The following is an 18920-nucleotide window of genomic DNA, read 5'->3' on the forward strand; positions in this document are numbered from 1 at the left end:
TGAGGATTTTCACCTCCGGATCGAGCACCAAACGGTTTTTTCAAATCAGGTGCCAAAAGGGATGCTGGGAGTTTGAGTGAGGGAGAAAGCACATCACCCACACATGAATACATGTTTATGTTTACAGTACTGTACACTGTAATTTCACTTTACAGTACTGTACTGTATACTGTCCTGCAGTTTATATTAACCTGTTAAGCGTCCTTTAGGATAGAGGTTGCCACTCTCATATCATCACATTTTCTAGCTCTTAGAGCAGTAATTTGGTCTATGCTAATTTTTATGCTTTTTTATGTTCTTTTATACATTGATATTGATTTTTCTATAAACATAGGATAAATAATGTAGAATAAGAAAAGATTCCCTGAGACATAGAGCCAGTAGATTAATGAATACTTTCATTCCATTTTCATTTATGACATCATTTTAGTGCACTTGATATTTTAGGCAAACTTTCTATATAGTCATCTAGAAACTGGATGGAAAATCTGTTAGTTACTGCTACAATGTGCTCCATGATTTTGTCATCAAAAAACTTAAAACAAAAATCTACAGTGTTTCCCTTATCTTGAACACTAAATTTTGCACCTTTGGGTGAACAAAAAGTAAAGGGAACTCCACGGGGTTTCCGTTATCCTGAACAAAAAGTTCATGGAATCCGCAGCAGAGGGAGAGAGAGGTAAATTTTGTGCTGATTATGGAAACATCATAATTTCTTTTTATCGTAATCATCATCATTCTCTGTAACAAGTAGTGATAATATCTCTTAAGGCAAAAGATTTTTATTTCGCTTTAGATCACTCATTGTGAGGAGATAAATGGGATCAAACAAAAAGAAATCAGTTGTTTATCAATGAACACCAGAAGTGTAGTGGGAGGTGGAGGTCGTTGTCCTCTTGTCATACTGTCTTTCCCTTACAAAAATAGTTGCCATTTACCACTGATTTAGCTCATAGTGTTACCAACTGATGTTCCTATAATTTGTATAAAAGGGAAGAGTATTTCGGTTGTCAGGGTCTGGACCCAATTCAGCAGCGCACCAGCCTTGAACGAGGTATGCGTTACTCCATTGAAGGCGCTGTGAAATGGGATGTGGGCGACCGAAATATGCCGTCTGTGACGCTTAACAGGTTAATAATAAAGCTTTTATCTTACTTTACAGTTACTATTTGTTTATATAAATATACTTTATAGCAAAAAGGAAAACAGAACAACTTCAGTACTATGAGAAAAAACTACTAACTTGATTAGTTGTCACACCTCTTGTATTAAATATTTTTTATAGATATTTTGCTGTGTTTACATTAATACTAATATTTTAAAAGTAAATCATTGTTATAAGCATTTTAGGGGTGTATATACTTAAGAGTAACATTTGTAGGAGGTTAATGTAAGATGACTTATGGTGTTTTGGGATGATGGTGTGGGTGCATTGTTGTTTGAAATATTAAATTGTTTTAGTATGATAATTTAAGATATACTGTATTTTTGGTTGAAATTAGGCAGTGAACTGTTAAAATAAACAATAATAAGCATTTTACAGTAGTTTAAGGGGTACATGTTATAAATATACCTGTGCTTTATAGCAAAAACATGCATTCATGTATGTATACAACGATGTATCGGAGTTTCTTTTATAGCGGGGTAGGCTCGAATGCTTTAATCTGTTATCTCGGTGAGCTACTGCATTAGTCCGTATAGGAAAGAGTTTGTGGAAACCGAATGTTTTGGTTGTGCATGATGACCACACATGTTTGCCTAGCTGTTGAGGCATGAGTGTGGTTTTCTTGATGTAAAGATAATGAGTGATCTGATGAGAGGATGAAAATTTTGTGAAGTCTTAGAAGATGCTAGAGGCTGATAGATTACGTAGACAGTTTGTTAGGACACACCATGAGCCTACTTGGTCTTTTCCTTTTGTCTTTCAGTGTTGCTTCTCCTCCTCCTCCATTAGCCTACCTAGTAGCCTAGGTTTATTCCTATCTCATGCCTGCTCTGCCATCTTTTGCTCCTTATGTGGTTCAGGAGGAAAATAATAGGTAATTGAGAACTATTCTTTTATTATGGTTAGAAATTTGACCATATATATTACGGCGAAGATCGCCCCTCCCCCCGCATAGTGATCATCTTTTTCGGTCCCCCGCAAGAGAGGTGATGGAGCCTTGGCATCTGTCTGAAGCCCACTCTCTAGACTGCACTGGTCCATTGGTCTTCTCCACAGACAGGAAACCACGGCATGTCTTGGGACCAAGGTCTGTGCTCTTCGCCACTTCTCTGGTTTGGGTTCAGTGCATTCTCCAGATGAGTTGTTTGGTAGTTTGGTGCTCATGTTCGCCGGATCACGTGTCTTCCGTTTTGGGGAGTGATAGTGATGTGTGTGAACTCGTAGAGTTATTTGGCAAACCCACACTCCCTTCCTAGGTCACATGATATTAGGAAAGTAAGTACTTTGTTGGCCTTATTCAGAAATGTCTCTTTCAAAGAAGTCTCCGAATGTACAGGGTGGTCATCAGAGACAGTATTCTTAAAACTTTACTGCCATGAGCTTGAGCAAATTCGACTACACTGTATCAATAGATGGTATGGTTAGTCCTGATCCCATAGGTGCTACAGCAGAAAATCAGGGGTCTTCCTAACGGGTGGGTATGATGACTACTGCTGGGTAAGGTGCGACAAGACTGCAACCATACCCAGCATACTTAGGTAAGTCATTGCAGAACTTCACCCTAATAACATAAGTTCTTGTTTAGTTTCTTGTTTTTTATTACAAAAACCCCAAAAGGTTTTTTAGATTAAAGAATGGCACTTGAAATTGTGGCTAGACCTTGGACCAGAAATTTTTTTTATCTTTTCTTTGGGTTGTTGGGATTAAAATTTTGAGAGCTTAAGCCTTTCATCACCTGTCAATTTCTTTGTAAAGCTCCATGAGGATGAAACAGTGACTACACTATCAAAAAACAGGTTTTGACATGGGAAAAACGTATTTTTGGCAGTCACTGTTGAGCCCTCAAAACCCTCCGACTTCCCTGACAAAAAGGCATGGGATTGGGCAAGGGATCATCCTGCATTGACCAACAGAGAGTAATGGCTCCTGGTCTTTTATCGATCCGGTTGTAAACAAGATGGCGGACGCGCATGCGTAATAGTCACATCTAATTCTAGCAGGTTTTGATGTTCGAAAAACTGGGTACAGCTTCACTAAAGATAGGAGAAAATGCCCCCTTATCTTTGAGTCCATTATACTCTATCACGTGTCATAGTGATTATCATTATGACGCAATACCCAGCTACAAGACCAGGTTAAAAGATATTATTTTTATATTAGTCTGGTCACCATGGAGTGCTGGCACACCACGGATGGGTAACTCCTTGAGGACTCAACAGCAGCTACCAAAAATACGTTTTTCCTACGTCAAAACCTGTTTTATTATGAAAATTATCATTTCTTTGGTGGACATTGTGGCATCAGAAATGAGAAGACGGTCAGTGTAACATGGGTTAGTACGTGAACTTGAGCGTTATATTTGAGGAGGACTCTAGCTTAAAATTCTATATAAACATAGGTAGCCTACTTTCAACATGAGACAGACAACATATTGGTAAATGCCCCACTTAAAATTAATATATGGATACAAAGATTAGACTGTAATTACAGAAATATGATTAAATTTAGAAAAACTAGCTCTGTTGAGAAAATATAAAATAACTTGGGTTAGTACATGAACTTGAGTGTTACATTTGAGGAGGAATCTAGCTTAAAATTTTATATAAACATAGGTATCCTACTTTCAACATGAGACAGACAACATATTGGTAAATGCCCCAGTTAAAATTAATAGATGGATACAAAGATTAGACTGTAATTACACAAATATGAGTAAATTTGGAAAAACTAGCTCTGTTGAGAAAATATAAAATAAATACAGTACAATTATTGCCATGTAAAAGATGGTGGTATCCTTTTAACTCAAGCCTTAAATTGGAGAATGTTGGTAAGAGATTTTGGGTTTTATCCCTCATGTTGGTAAAGTATTAATCAACCTGTCCCATAAATACTGATGCATATAGGAATAAGCATGAGTAAAGCAATGGTTAGTACACCCATCCTAGTATATTGTTCAAAATTTAATAGCTGCCAACTTAACAAGGTACATAATATTTTCTTTAAATTTAAAAACATTTCTTTTATAAAATAAGGCCCTAGTATGTTTCATAAGAATGAAATCTATAATATACAGTATATCAGAACAGTAAGAAAATATTGTATACTGTATGGACAAATGTTGGAAAACAGTGACGAAACATATTTAAAGCTTTTGTTCATCCAATGCCAGTGCATTTGACAAAAATTGTTATCAACCTAGGATTAAATGTCAAAATAATTACAGAAAATTTGAAAAAGTTTTCATAACACTATGATATTGCTTGAATTGCGACAATAAAATTTTAAGTAGTCCTGTTTGATTATTTTTACTCTTCAATGCAAAAAAAATAAATAAATATGACAGTATTACTGTAGCTAAAATGCATCTACCAGCTCCAATGGGTGGGCATGTCCTGTGTGTGACACAACCAAGATTTTTTTCTTAGGCCTAGGCATGTCAGTGTTCTTGCTAAAAATGTTTTACATTTAGCATTCACATTTTTATACAAACAATTTTTGGCAGGAAAGCTTGAGGTTATCTGCACATTCCTGCACTAAAGGTTAGCTTATGAATCACATTCCTGCACGTCAGGTTAGCTTATGGATCAATGAGTGTACAGTTGTACCCCGAACTTACGCAAGGTTAGGTTCCAGACCCCCTCGCGCAAGGTGAATTTCCACGTAATTTTGGCACGGTCTCTAAAAATGTTAATAAATGCTTATTTCTAGAATTTAAACACTAAATATTACCATAATCATGCTTCCAAAGCATTAAACTAACTTTTAAATGAAATTAAAGTTACAGTACTGTACTCTAATTTCATTTAAAAGTTAGCTTAATACATTACCCTTAAAAAAAGAAATACTGTAAATGGTTGACGTAAAAATATAGAAGAGTGTGAAGATTAGTATACTATTTTTCTCTCTCCCCATTCCACTGATCTATTTTTAGAATTCTTCTCAACCTCGTTTTTAAAAACTTCTTTATTCTGTCTCTTTTTCTTTGTTCCGAAATGCTCTATGTCTCTGTGTTTTAGTACGGCACATTGACAGTTTGTAGACGTTATAGGTAAAATTAGATCAATATAAAATTATCTAGTGCGCAGGTAAAGACATACAGAGAAACAGTAATTGGTAGGTTGCGCTAACTACGAGAGAGATAGAGAGAGATATCAGTTGTCCTTACTTAAGAGAGTGAAATTTTTTATGAATTATTACGGACACAGAGAGAGAGAGAGAGAGAATTACTTAAGAAACCTTTGACCTGCTAGTCAGCAGCACTCCCCCTTCTTGTCATGTTAAATTGACATGTCTGACAGCTTTGTCTTCGAGCTTCTTCATAAAAGATGAGGGAAAGATATTTGTTTGTTTAAAATACGTATCACATATGAATTTTGTAATTACAGTTACACTGTTATTGTAATTGTTATTATTATTATTATTATTATTATTATTATTATTATTATTATTTCTGAGTCCAGTCCCGTGTCAGCCGGTGAAATTCCATTACAGCACGAATTTCTAGGTATAACCTTGCTAGATATACCAGAGAAAAAGAGCTTTCAGGAAAGCTGGGGTTACTACCCCCAGTCGAGCGTCTTCTAGGAAGACGTCGGTATAAGGAGGGTGAGTGAATACCACGGAAACCTACTCGAAAGATCTCTCCCTGTCAAAACCCCGAACAGCGGTGAGCCGTTACAGCCCCCACACCAAACACCCGCCAGGACGGCGACACCAGCGCCACCTACCTCATTCCATTTTCTAGCACGTGAAATCTCTGTTTCTTTTGTGTGCTCGTCTCCATTATTTTGGATTTTTCTGCTTTCTGAGATGGCGTCGAGCAGCTTTACCATTTCCAAGTTAAGTACCATCTTCTTGTGGGGTTTTGTTCTGAATTTTGGCTGTTAAGGTCTCGTATTTTCATAAATATTGAGATCTTATTATGTCGCCACGGCGTCCCCTGCCAGCCATGTCGACCGCGAGGCGACTCCTTCTGTTCTTTTCAGTTGGAGTTGTCTCCTCGTCGTTATAGATAAAATTTGCCCCTTTGGTCCCCTTCCTGGTGGTTCCTTGCGGTGGCTCCCCCCCCCTTATGAATTATTTCATTGGCCTACGGGCCTTGGTGAGAGTGATGCCCCGTCTAGGTTCCCCCCCTCCAGGTTGGGTTCCTGTTATTTTTGGTCTTACTAGGCTAATTATTTTGCTTGAAGATGGTGCTCTCTCTTGTAGTTTTATTTTTATTATTATTTTGTTGTTTGTTTTTACCTCGGTGCTGGCGGCAGCCTCAGATCTAACCGCTTCCCGGGTAGGCTACGCTCTCTGTTGAGCACATTTTAGTTTTTATAGTGATGGTTATTTTGTGGAGTAGGCTGTTTGCATCCATCCCCTTGCCCTGGGTGAGGAGTTCAGGTTGAGGGAGTTTTGTTGCGGTTTCCTCCGGGATCGTTTTTCGGTGGGCAGAGTGAGCCCCTTAGTCCTCTTCCTCCATTTTGGGGAATCGAGTTCTTGGGTTGTGTTTCCTCTAGGCTAGTCGCCCCCTTGCCCGCCATTCTCGATCCTGGTTGGTTCTCACAAAAATTTCTCTCCCTGTTGCTTCCTCCTCCCTTCTGCCCTCCCTTTTTTCCTAGCCTATGTTAAGGTTAGGTCCATATTAGGCTTCGCCTAGGTAGAGTCGGGCTTCGGGTTGTGTTGCTTCCAGCATTCCACCCTTCCAAGATTCATCGTCTGGGAGGTATGGTGCAGTTGAGCGGGTGAGCTTCTCCCCGTCTCCTGTTCCTTCCTGGTAGCCTACTCCTCCTCCTCCTTCCCCCCCCCCCTCTCCCCAGCCTTGCTCTACTCGTGCGGGTGACGCTAGATGGCGTTTTCTCCGAGTTCAGGGACTTCTCCTATTGGTTGAGAGATTCGCTCCCTCCCATATCGTCCCTAGCATCGCTGTATTGGGGTTGGCGGTTTGTTTACTCGAACGTGTTCGAATCCCTATCCATTAGTCTCCCCGTCGGGTTACGCTGATACGGTAACATATTGCTTCAGCCTATGTTATGAACATACGAGCATTTTACCTGTCTTGTTTCTCCGGCGGGGAAGTAAGGGCGGAAGGTTGTTCATTTGGAGAGGAGCGGATCCTTCCGTCCTCTTGAGTTCTTATCATCACTTATTACTGTTTTTGTTTTTGTTTTTGTTTTAGATAAGTCTGTTTATCTACAGGAATATTTTCCTTAATTCATTATATATGTTATATAAGTGAGTCGGTCCTATACCGGGGCTCCGCCGTTATTTTACTGGCAGCCCTTAGGGTTGGTTCCTGGTCTCTCTTTCCTTCATTCCCGGAGTACTCCGGGTCTGAAAACCTTTACCTTCCACTCTATGTAATTTAGAGCTTATTGGCCCAGTTTATGATTAGGGAGTTCTTCTCCGCCGGAGTATTCCGGTTGCAGTGGAGTTTCCCGGCCTCGTCAGCTTTAGCTTGCTTAGAGTGGGAGGTTCATGTACTGTTCTACTTACAGACTGTTCGCTGTGAGGAGCCGGGGTGCACCGCCTCCCTCCAACAACCTTACGGTCACGTAGTTTGCCGGACCCACGCTGGTTGTGCGGTCCGACTGGATGACCTGGTTGTCTGGCACCCTGATGGTTGTGAGGTTTGCTTCGCTCTCTGCACAACTGTCCAGGATGAGTCGGTAAGTAACAGTCTTTACATTACTCCTGCCTTATGCTCCTCATATTATATGTGGTATATTGTTTATGAGTCCCGGAATGGTTTTCGTTCTTAGCTAATTGTTGGCTTTCTTACAGGCGGATGAAGCTTCCAAGAAGTCTGCCTTGGAATCCCTCCGAGCCTGGGTGGCTGGGTTTGGTAGGAACGTTCCGTCGGGGAAGCCCTACGTCCTCGACGCCAGGTTGAGGGACTTGCTCTACCCTCGCGCACGGGTGGGTGGCCGCAGTGCCTGAAGACCTTGCCACCCCTATCATCCAGCAGATCCGGGATGAGACCCAGCCACCCCAAGTGGATATCCTCTACGCTGAGGTCTCGAGGACGAGCCGCCATGGATCTCAATCTGGAACCCATGAACGTAGAGCAGGACCAGGTGGTAAGTGGTGAGGTAAGTGAGGTTGTTGGGCGGGCCCCCTTTATTTGACTCCCCTGCTTCATCAATTTCTTCATTTGCAGGTTTTGTGAAGTCTTCCTCCTTGGGTGATAGAGCTCCGTCTGCTATCCCCAAGTTGAAGTTGAAGACTTCATGGAAGGCGAAGGGCTACAAGTCCTCGACCTCCAAGAAGGCATCGCCCTTCCCCCCGTCGAAGGCTAAGGCTTCAGGGCCTGTAGCCTCCGGGAGCAAGTCTGGTTCCTCCAGCAAAGGCGCGAGTAAGAGGGCTGCAAAATCAAGCCCTCCTCGCCAACCTGCTTTCGACGCAGAGGCCTTTGCTAATCAGCTTTACAAGCGTTTTACGGAGGACTTGGATTCGAGATTTAACAAAATCTCCGAAAAGTTGGCCAGTCATGATAACATACTGGCGGGAATGGCTCACCCACCCCAGCCGAACCACAGTATGTTATCCCCGACACTGCGGACCTCCCGCCGCTCGATGTCGGTAACCCTTGGCGTTTTGCACTCCGGGCCATCCAACATGATGGCAAACTGACACTTGATGGTCTTGGCACGAGACGGTTGGAGGAATTGGAGTTCTTCCCCCCCGATCTCCTGCCCCCTTACCCAGGCTTCGTGAGGCTTACGGAGGAAGCTTGGATTCGGTCAGACAAGGTTCCTAGGAGACTGTCATCGTCCCTAGGGACCAAGCTCAGTCGGCTCTTCTGCGCACTCTGACGGAGTGGCAGGCAGACAATACGAAGTTGACTCCTTTCAAGGGCAACTTCACTATGTTTGCCCTGGGAGACAACCTTCCCACCCCTTGCTTGGACAAAGTCGCTCTGGCTACGGCCCGAGCGTGCTTTGATGGTAATCCGTTACCACAGCTAAGGGAGACAGACCCTACTTCCTGGTATTCCCAGGAAGTAATGAGTTCTGGCTGGAAGCCCCGTCCACTTTCACGGTCGGGAAGCTGGACCCCTTCTGCGCTTTCCACGCAGTTTAGTGAGCAGCTCCCAAGCTGCCGGAAGCTCTTTGAAAGCGGAGTTTGATGCTCGGGTTAAGTTAGCCCGATCCTTGAACTCCGTATGCCTTACTGAAGCTACTGCCGTCTCCTGCTCGGACGAACCTTTTTCTTTCAGGTATTGGCTAAATCCTTGCTGGCAGGCTTCCAGTCTGACTTATTTGAGTTTATTATGGCCAGACTGGAATGTCGGAAGTTCATCTTTGCCGATGCGACTATCCGCCCACGAGCCTAACAAGCTTGTGAAAAGCTCGATCTGGGGACCTAACCTCTTCCCTGAAGAAGAGGAGGTCACGAATGTTATGGCCGAGGCTACACGGGCCAACCAGAGTCTTCGTTCTCGCTGGGGCATTTCGGCCTATAAGCGTAAGACCCCAGAATCGGCCGGCCCCAATCGAGAGGAGGTAAACGCTTCAGGAGGCATAAGAGGCCCTACCATCAGGCGGTAGTCCAAGCCGTCCCGGTCTCGGCAGTAGAGCAGCCTTCTACTTCCAAGGCTCACCCCAACAGTATGTGCTGGTCCAACCAGCTGCACCCTCCTATGTGGCCTCACCGGCGTACAACCCCACATATGAAGGCCGTGGTTACTTTCACGGCCTTAATAGGGTTGCAAGGGGAGGAAGAGGCAAAGCCCCATAGAGAGGGAAGCCCAACACCACCCCAAGGGGAAGACCTGGACGTGGTAGGGGAATAAACCCGCTCCCTCCCACTGAGAGAACACAGGTAGGCGGTCGCCTGTTTTGGTTCAGGGACCAATGGACCTTCAGCCCTTGGGCACACAGCATTGTGTCCAAAGGACTAGGATGGAGCTGGATCAAAACCCTCCTCCTCCTCTAACCAGGTTTTACCAGCCACCCACGTCAATCCTAAAGGATTACGTGACAGAATTGCTCAACAAACGGGCAATAAAGAAAGTAAGGCACCTAAAGTTTCAAGGCAGGTTATTCACTGTTCCCAAAAAAGACTCCGATCAGCAAAGAGTGATCCTGGATCTGTCGCGTCTAAATCTCTACATAAAATGCGACAAATTTTTGCATGCTTACGGTAGCTCAAATCACGGACTCTACTTCGCGTGGAGCCGTCACCACCTCTATCGATCTTTCAGACGCTTATTATCACGTCCCGGTTGCGCGGAACTTCTCTCAGTTCCTCGGTTTCAGACTCGGGAATCAAGCCTACTCCTTCAGGGTCATGCCCTTCGGTCTGAACATTGCGCCCAGGATATTCACAAAGCTGGCGGACACGGTAGTACAACAACTCCGGTCTCAAGGGATATCCCTAGCAGCATATTTAGACGATTGGATAATTTGGGCACCAACAGTTCCGGAGTGTCAGAAAGCTACGTCCATAGTCATCAATTTCCTGGAGTCGCTAGGTTTTCAACTGAACAGAGAGAAGTCCCGTCTGACTCCGGAGTCCCGGTTTCAGTGGTTGGGTCTCCAGTGGGATCTGTCGTCTCACACGCTGTCCCTTCCGCCTTCCAAGAGGAAAGAGATAGCATCTCTCACCAAGAGATTCCTCAAAAATCCATCAGCATCCCGTCGGTCCCAAGAAAGGGTCTTGGATCTCTTCAGTTTGCCTCAGTGACAAACCTGCTATTAAAAGCGAAATTAAAAGACATAAACAGAGTGTGGCGGAGTCGAGCCAATGTCAAGCTCAGAGACAAGGTCTCCTCCATTCCTCAAATCTTAAAGACAAGATTGCGTCCTTGGGCCTCGGTCAAGGGCCTGTCCAATACAGTTCCGCTTCAATTTCCCCCTCCGGCACTAGTTGTTCACACAGACGCTTCCCTAAGCGGCTGGGGGGGATATTCACCAAAACAAAAAGTACAAGGAACGTGGTCCACAATGTTTCAGCAGTTCCATATAAATACCCTGGAAGCTATGGCGGTCTTTCTAACTTTGAAGAAAATCCGCCCCCCCAACCGGATTCATATCAGGTTGGTATTGGACAGCGCAGTGGTAGTTCATTGCATCAACAGGGGCGGCTCCAAATCAGGCCGAGTAAACCAAGTAATGGTTGCTATCTTCTCCCTGGCGAACAAGCACAGCTGGCACCTGTCAGCCACCCACCTAGCGGGGGTGCGGAACGTGGTGGCGGATTCCCTGTCCAGGACTACTCCGTTGGAGACGGAGTGGTCCCTGGACGTGGAATCTTTCAAATGGATTTGCCGCCGGGTTCCGGGCCTCCAAGTGGATCTGTTCGCAACGGAGAGCAACTTCAAGCTCCCTGTTATGTGGCCCCAACCTGGACCCTCAGGCGTATGCCATAGACGCAATGACAGTAGATTGGAACAATTGGGAGAAGATTTATCTTTTCCCTCCAATAAATTTACTGCTGAAAGTTTTACACAAACTCAGGACATTCAAAGGTCAATTAGCCCTAGTAGCCCCCTATTGGCCGAAGAGCAATTGGTTCCCTCTTCTTCAGGAACTGGGATTACGGAGTCTTCGGATTCCCAAGCCCATTCTGACGCAGACAGTACAAACCAAGACTGTGTCAGCTTCCTCAAGAATTCAGAATGCCCTAGTTTTATGGACTTTATAAAATTCGCAGCCCAAAAAGGAGCGAACATTGACCCCGTCAACACTCTGTTTTTAGAATCAGATAAAAGAGATTCTACTATTAGACAGTATGACTCAGCAGTCAAAAATTAGCCTCCTTCCTAAAAGCATCTGAAGCCAAAATCATGACAGCTAATTTAGGAGTTTCCTTCTTTAGATCATTGTTTGAGAAAGGCCTTGCTCCGGCCACTATTACCACAATCAAATCAGCATTAAAGAAAGTATTTCTTTACGGCTTTAAAATCGACCTTACAGATTCTTACTTTTCATCTATCCCCAGAGCATGCGCTCGTCTGAGACCAGTATCACGCCCACAGTCTGTTACGTGGTTTCTCAATGACGTCCTCAAGTTAGCATCAGAGATGGATAACTTTCATTGCTCTTATCAGGATCTGTTAAGGAAGACCTTATTTTTGATTAGCTTGGCTTCAGGTGCTAGAATCTCAGAGCTGTCGGCTCTCACTAGAGGTGATAATTATGTGAACTTCCTCCCGTCTGGAGAGGTCCTCCTTTCCCCTGACCCTAGATTTTTAGCTAAGAACGAAGACCCACAAGACAGGTGGTCTCCTTGGAAGGTGGTGCCCCTTCCTCAAGACCAGTCTTTATGTCCGGTTTATACACTTAAATCTTACCTTTTAAGAACTCCACAGTGTAAGTCGGGTCCTCTTTTTATCAGGGAGAAAGGTGGTACTCTTTCACTAAATGCTATAAGACAACAAATTCTTTATTTCATTAAACAGGCCAACCCAGATTCAGTTCCCAAGGTTCATGATATTCGAGCAGTTGCTACTTCCATTAATTACTTTCATAATATGGACTTCTCAGAACTCTCTAAATACACGGGTTGGAAATCACCTCTAGTGTTTAAACGCCACTATTTAAAAAAATCGAAGCCCTGAAATTTTCTACCATAGCTGTGGGAAGTGTCATCTCCCCACCTTAATTAATCATATCCTTGTCCTTTCCTTTTCCCCCCCGCCCGCCTGCCTCATTTACTTTTCTGCTTATTCTCCTGGTTGATTATACCTCACTGCCTGGCTCCTCATATTGATGTTTCTTGTACCTGTTATTGGAAAAAGTGTAATCTGATATGCCATGATTGTTTTTCTTATGGGGTACTGGACAGTTTTTATTTGGCTCCACGTACCCCAGATATATGTATATGTTAATGCTCATTGATTTTTTCTCTTACGTGTTTAGAATAAGTTTATGTGTATAGTATTAAGGTTATATTTACAGTTATTTTGTGCGCTTTTCATGTTTCACTTTGCTTAAGTAATTTTAAGATTTTTGGGGCCTCTTCTCCGTTGTGTCGGGGACCTCCCCACGTCTCATAGTATTAAGTTTTTTGATGTGCCTTAGATTTAATATGCCTTAGTCTTAGTATTCTTGCTCACGAAAGAGATTGCTTAATTAAAATTATTTTGGTAAACTTTTGCCTTTTTCTTCAGATTACCCCCCATTTCTTTTTCCTGGTACTTGCAGCCTTGGCATGATTCTCTATCACGATTTCACCGGCTGACACGGGACTGGACTCAGAAAAGGGATTTTGACAAAGGAAAAATCTATTTCTGAGGAAGGTCCCGTGTCACCCGGTGACCCTCCTGAATCACCTAGTACTCTCCCCCTCTTGCACATGCCAAGTCTGGGGTTAGTGCTAGCATGGAATGAGGTAGGTGGCGCTGGTGTCGCCGTCCTGGCGGGTGTTTGGTGTGGGGGCTGTAACGGCTCACCGCGCTGTTCCGGGGTTTTGACAGGAGAGATCTTTCGAGTAGGTTTCGTGGTAGTGGTATTCACTCACCCCTCCTTATACCAGCGTCTTCCTAGAAGACGCTCGACTGGGGTAGTAACCCCAGCTTTCCTGAAAGCTCTTTTTCTCTGGTATATCTAGCAAGGTTATACCTAGAAATTCGTGCTGTAATGGAATTTCACCGGGTGACACGGGACCTTCCTCAGAAATAGATTTTTCCTTTGTCAAAATCCCTTTATTATTATAATCTTATTAATATTTGAAAATTAGTACTTATTATTAGGTAAAAAATTTATTTATCATACAAAACAAATAAACATATACATGTACCATAAAAATTCTCTCATCTTAGTAAAAGAGAGAGAGAGAGAAATTATTACTTTTATTATTTAATGTTATTTAATGTAAACATAAAAGCTTGAAAACATAAAACTTGTAAATTACATAAAAAATTAAACACAAACACTTTTGCAGGGTTTTTCAGTATTCACAAATATTCGCATGTGTGAAAAACTCGTGTATGATAATTAGTTAGGTTCCAGTGAAAAGTTCATGTGTCTGTGAATTCACGCAACTCGAATCGCGCAAGTTCGGGGTATAACTGTACACCAAAATGAACCTGAAGGACTTTTAAGAAAATAACATTCTTCATCAGTTTTAAAGATTGGGTTTCATAGTCTCTGCCTTTAATATTAATAACTATGTAAATCAATAACTATCATTTCAGTGTAATTTAAATAATCATCATCATTTGTTACTCAAATAACAGGAATCTCTTGAATAAATCTTTTAGTAAAGTATATTACTTCCCAAGAGCCTAAGATTTTTTATTAAGTCTATACATCACTATTGTGACATACCGGTACATATCATTTGAACATAGCCTAAAAATCCAAATTTCACAGAAAACTATTTATAATTCATAATTTTGTTTGGAAAATTTTGATACAACTGCTGAGCCTGTTAGGTATACAGTACTGTTATATGCTACAGAGGTAGTTATGATTAACCATTCAAGTAGCAAGTTGTGTGTGCTGGCACTGTCACCACAGCCAACTTTGTCACACCCTAGCTTGAGTTAAGCATTGAAAAAAATAATAATAATTTCACACAGATTACAAATAATACCAGTGCATAAAAGAGATTATATTTAAATATTAGCATGAAAAATAATTCTAACTGTTAACTCACAAACTCATCGAGATGTATGACATTGGAAATAAAAAAAAATTAATGCCATTTGGCAACTGACAACATTTTACTTTGCGTCCAAGATTTTGGACGATAGAAAAAGATTCATGGCATTAGTTTTGGGCATGACTTTACATCATGCAAATACAGACCTGTTTTACTGATACTGTAAAACCATGGATAATTATTACTGTATCTAAATACATAAAATAGATCATTTTGAAAACAACTTAAACATTACACTTAAACATTTTATTAGCCAAACCCAACATAATTAGGCAAGTCACCTTCAAACTACAAAGAATAAACGTATATTGGTTTGTGTATTGTTTCCTGTTCTTTAGCTAAACCTATGGGTATCTGGAATAAAGAAAATGGTTAGTAACCTGTGACTAACTTTAGGGGTTGTTAGAGTTTATTTACTGTATTAGGAGCTAAGCCATATCATCACCTGTCTATTTCTTTTGTAAGCTCCTTTGGACAAACAGCAGCTCGCTTTCAAAAAACAGACTTTGACCTAGGAAAAACCTATTTTTGGTAGCCACTATGAGTCCTCAAACCCACCCACTCTCCCTGACGAAAAGGCATGGGACTGGGGTGAACATTTATCTTGCACAGACCTGGCATGTAATGAGGAAGATGCCCAACATACTGTTGTGACTTCTATGTGAATGGGATGTAGAGAGCTGAGGCAGTTGTTGTAGGACAGAAGATAGAGCCCTCCTGTCCTGAGTCCTTTATATTCTATCACTGTGCCAACCAGCACTATTCTGGCCAAGGCCAACTATAAGAGAATTCTTTGTAATTGGTGGTCAGTCTAAAGGAGGCCTTGGGGGGACCATGAATGTAACTCCTTTGAGGACTCACAGTGGCTACCAAAAATAGGCTTTTCCTATGTCAAAACCTATTTTATATTTTAGTGTTCCAGTTTTAAAGTTGGGAAAAGTTATAGAAAAATATTGTGACAGCACTTCATGAAAAAGTAAACATTTTAACAACAACAAAGCAATAAATGTTAGATGTGATCTTTATAGCTCTTTAAATAATGCGACTTTACTGGTTATGACTAATTAAATGCAAGTGTATTTCTACTAAAGACAAAAGCTTTGTTTAATTAGAAGTTAATATTGCAGGCACCTCAGTATGGTGATGTAAGAGTAACTGTTGAAAAAATTCCCAGCATGGTTCGTCTTGAAGAGCAGTTTGATGTTGGATTGTCAATCACCAATATATGGTAAGCAAATTTTAATTATTCATTTTCTACATTGTACAGTTTCAAGGCTTTATATGAGTGAATAATAAAGCTAATATTAAAAAATGCAACAGAATGAATGTTTAAAAATTATTCTAAATACAGTAATGCCTTTTTTACTCTTAATGTAGCTACTGTTGTAGGGGGTTTCTTGACATTTATTGCAACCATTAACAAACACGGCAAAGTTTAAAAAAAGTTAGGGAACAGTATTTATTTGCATTATCAAAGAATTTGACATTTCTGTTTATGCACATGTATCACTGTATGCATAATGAATCCCCCTCAATGTAGGACCACCTTGATGTGGTGAGGGGGCTCTTGAATCCCAGGAATTTGTTCCTAGGTTTGAGTCCAAGAGTCTCATATATTATATATTTCTTTGGGCTAATTTTGTAGAATTTTCCACATTTTGTAAAATTTATTGGACATGATAAATAGGAAAAGAATCAAGACAAGTGATTCACCAACAAAAAATTTATTTGATGTAAGGGTTATATTTATAAACAATCATTCACCACCTTTCCCAATTAGAGCTAATAGATTGTTCAAGTCACTAAATATAAATATACAATTACCTTCAGCAATGAAGTAACCACCCCATTGGACTATGAATAAAGTAAAGATTTGCACTACTAAAAATATTTATCAAAAAGTCATATACCCCAAAGCACCATAGACAAAATCCATAGATCATATAAGACAAAACAGTTCATATTATGCAATATATACTGATGGGCTAACTCACAACATGGAGTAGGATATGCAGTTATATCCCAGAAAAAAAAAATCAATTTTCTTTACCTAATAATGCCTCAGTCTTCACAGCAGAGTTGTGTGCAATTGCAGTAGCTGTCAAAATTATAAAACAAGTATCATTCAATAATTTTGTGCTTTTTAGCAACTCAAGAAGAGCTATAGAAGCTGTTCAAAGTTACTACCCAAAAAATGATATTGTACAGCATATTAAATTTGAACTCCACAAATTGTATAATAATGGAAAAAATATTGAAATACAGTATGTTGGATCCCTGCCCATATACGGATTAAAGGAAATGAAGAAGCTGATAAAGCAGCTAAAGAAGCAGTCTACATGACAAGAGCAAATGTAAAAATCCCAATTAATGAGATATACAGTATATGAGATATAAAAACAATCATTGTAAATAAATGGCAAAATATATGGAATGAGGAATCTATAAATATTAAATTGAAACCTATAAATAAATTGAAACAAAGTCTTGTGTTGGAAAATGGAATTCATCATAGAGAGAGACAGACACAAGAATTCTGACACGTCTGCAAATAGGCCATACTCATTTGACACATGGACACTTAATGAACAGTCCACATGGCCCTCCTCCCGAATGCCCAGAGTGCAAAGTGTTGATAACAGTCAAACGTGTTGTGTGACTGTCCGAAATTTAACCAACAGCGATTATCAACCTTTGGAAGTAAATTAATACCAAAAATATTTAAATGTTATTTAATTTATTCTGAATTTTAATATTTTATTTTATTTTATTTTTTTTTTTTTTTTTTGTATGTATGGAAACGAGCAAATGTATTTAATGTGTACATGTGTGCCAGTGTAAAAGCATATAACTTATACATTTTTTCTTTTATTAAATTTCATCTTCATTCATTCATCATCGCACAAACTACCTATTTGGTCCCAGTTCTAAGCCTGTGGTCTAGACCTGGTATTTCATCCTAATCTTTCGGGCCAGCCCTATTAGAGCTAATAGTCAGCTCAGTGGTCTGGTTAAACTATCTTAATAATAAATAGTAAATGCATAATGAATTCTTTTGTTGCCAGTATCTTTTGAAGAATGATTAAAAAGTCCTGTGTAGAGGTTTACAGTAAAAATTTGCTGAATACAAAATAAGGTTTAAAGAAGACTTGTAAATTTAAGAAAGAAAATAAATTCAAAACTAATATAAAAAAATGTGAAGACAATGAATGTTTGTATATTTGCTAATATACAGGTTTCCTAAAAATGCAAAGTACCCTAGGTACATCGTAGTGGCCTCAAAGGTGGTTTCATTCACTGGGTTTTGAAATTCTTTTACAGTACATTATTGGTTTTTTAATTGTATGTACTGTATTGTGAATTTAAATTTTAAGGGACAATCAAGTCTAGTTACTATTAACTTTTTCATATGAATAAATAATTATTGTAACGTTTGCCATTTTTTTTTTACAGTGAGCGTGTTTTGGAGCTGAATCTTGACTTTCTTAATGGCGGGGGAGGATCAGAATGGAGTGGAGTCAGCAGTCGTAGTTTACCTCCTTTGCAGCCAGGAGAGAATACACAGCTTACTCTTCACATTGTGCCCTTACAAACTGGGTTACAGGTAATATATTTATTAACTTGTTAAGTCTAAATTCAGTATATCTTAGTAGAACTGGTTGAGAAGAAATTCTTAACAGAAACCATAATTACTGTACTTACATTACAGTATTTTTATATTGGTATTTAATGTGATTTTGTTATTTTGAACTTGCAAAGTATAATTAGATATTGTTAGAAATGAGCCACTAATTAAAATTATAACTTATTTAAGTAAGATGCCATGTTGTGTTATGTAGTGTGCTGCCATCTGCATACCTTTCTCAGAATGACAAATATTCAACTGCAACTGAATATCCACAAAAAATCGTTGGTTAATATAGTTATACAGTACTGAGAATTATGCTAATACTGTGTTATGATATATCTTATAGATAAGAAAAGAAAAGATTTGGATGAATTTTGTCAGTTTCATAGAAAATGTAGAATTTTACTAGCTCTCTGTAACTGACAAAAATTAAGAATACTTTGGAAGGTTTTTGGTGTGTGAGAACAGTTTTTTGATTTTTTATATTTTAAATGAAGGTAAATTTACAGGGATATATTCAACCTACACTTC

General features: G+C 40.3%; 1 protein-coding gene across 2 annotated transcripts in view; it reads left to right on the forward strand.

The window, feature by feature from the left end:
* The window catches only part of LOC136832754 (trafficking protein particle complex subunit 13), a 180299-nt gene that overhangs the window by 149984 nt on the left and 11395 nt on the right, over window positions 1–18920 (forward strand). For both annotated transcript variants that reach the window (XM_067094280.1, XM_067094281.1), the window contains exons 8-9: window positions 15889–15989; window positions 18215–18365. In XM_067094280.1, the coding sequence (XP_066950381.1) occupies window positions 15889–15989; window positions 18215–18365 (252 nt within the window). The remainder of the gene's footprint in view (window positions 1–15888; window positions 15990–18214; window positions 18366–18920) is intronic.

The sequence above is a fragment of the Macrobrachium rosenbergii genome, chromosome 50, assembly GCF_040412425.1.
Source record: "Macrobrachium rosenbergii isolate ZJJX-2024 chromosome 50, ASM4041242v1, whole genome shotgun sequence".
NCBI classification, from domain to species: Eukaryota; Metazoa; Arthropoda; class Malacostraca; order Decapoda; family Palaemonidae; genus Macrobrachium; species Macrobrachium rosenbergii.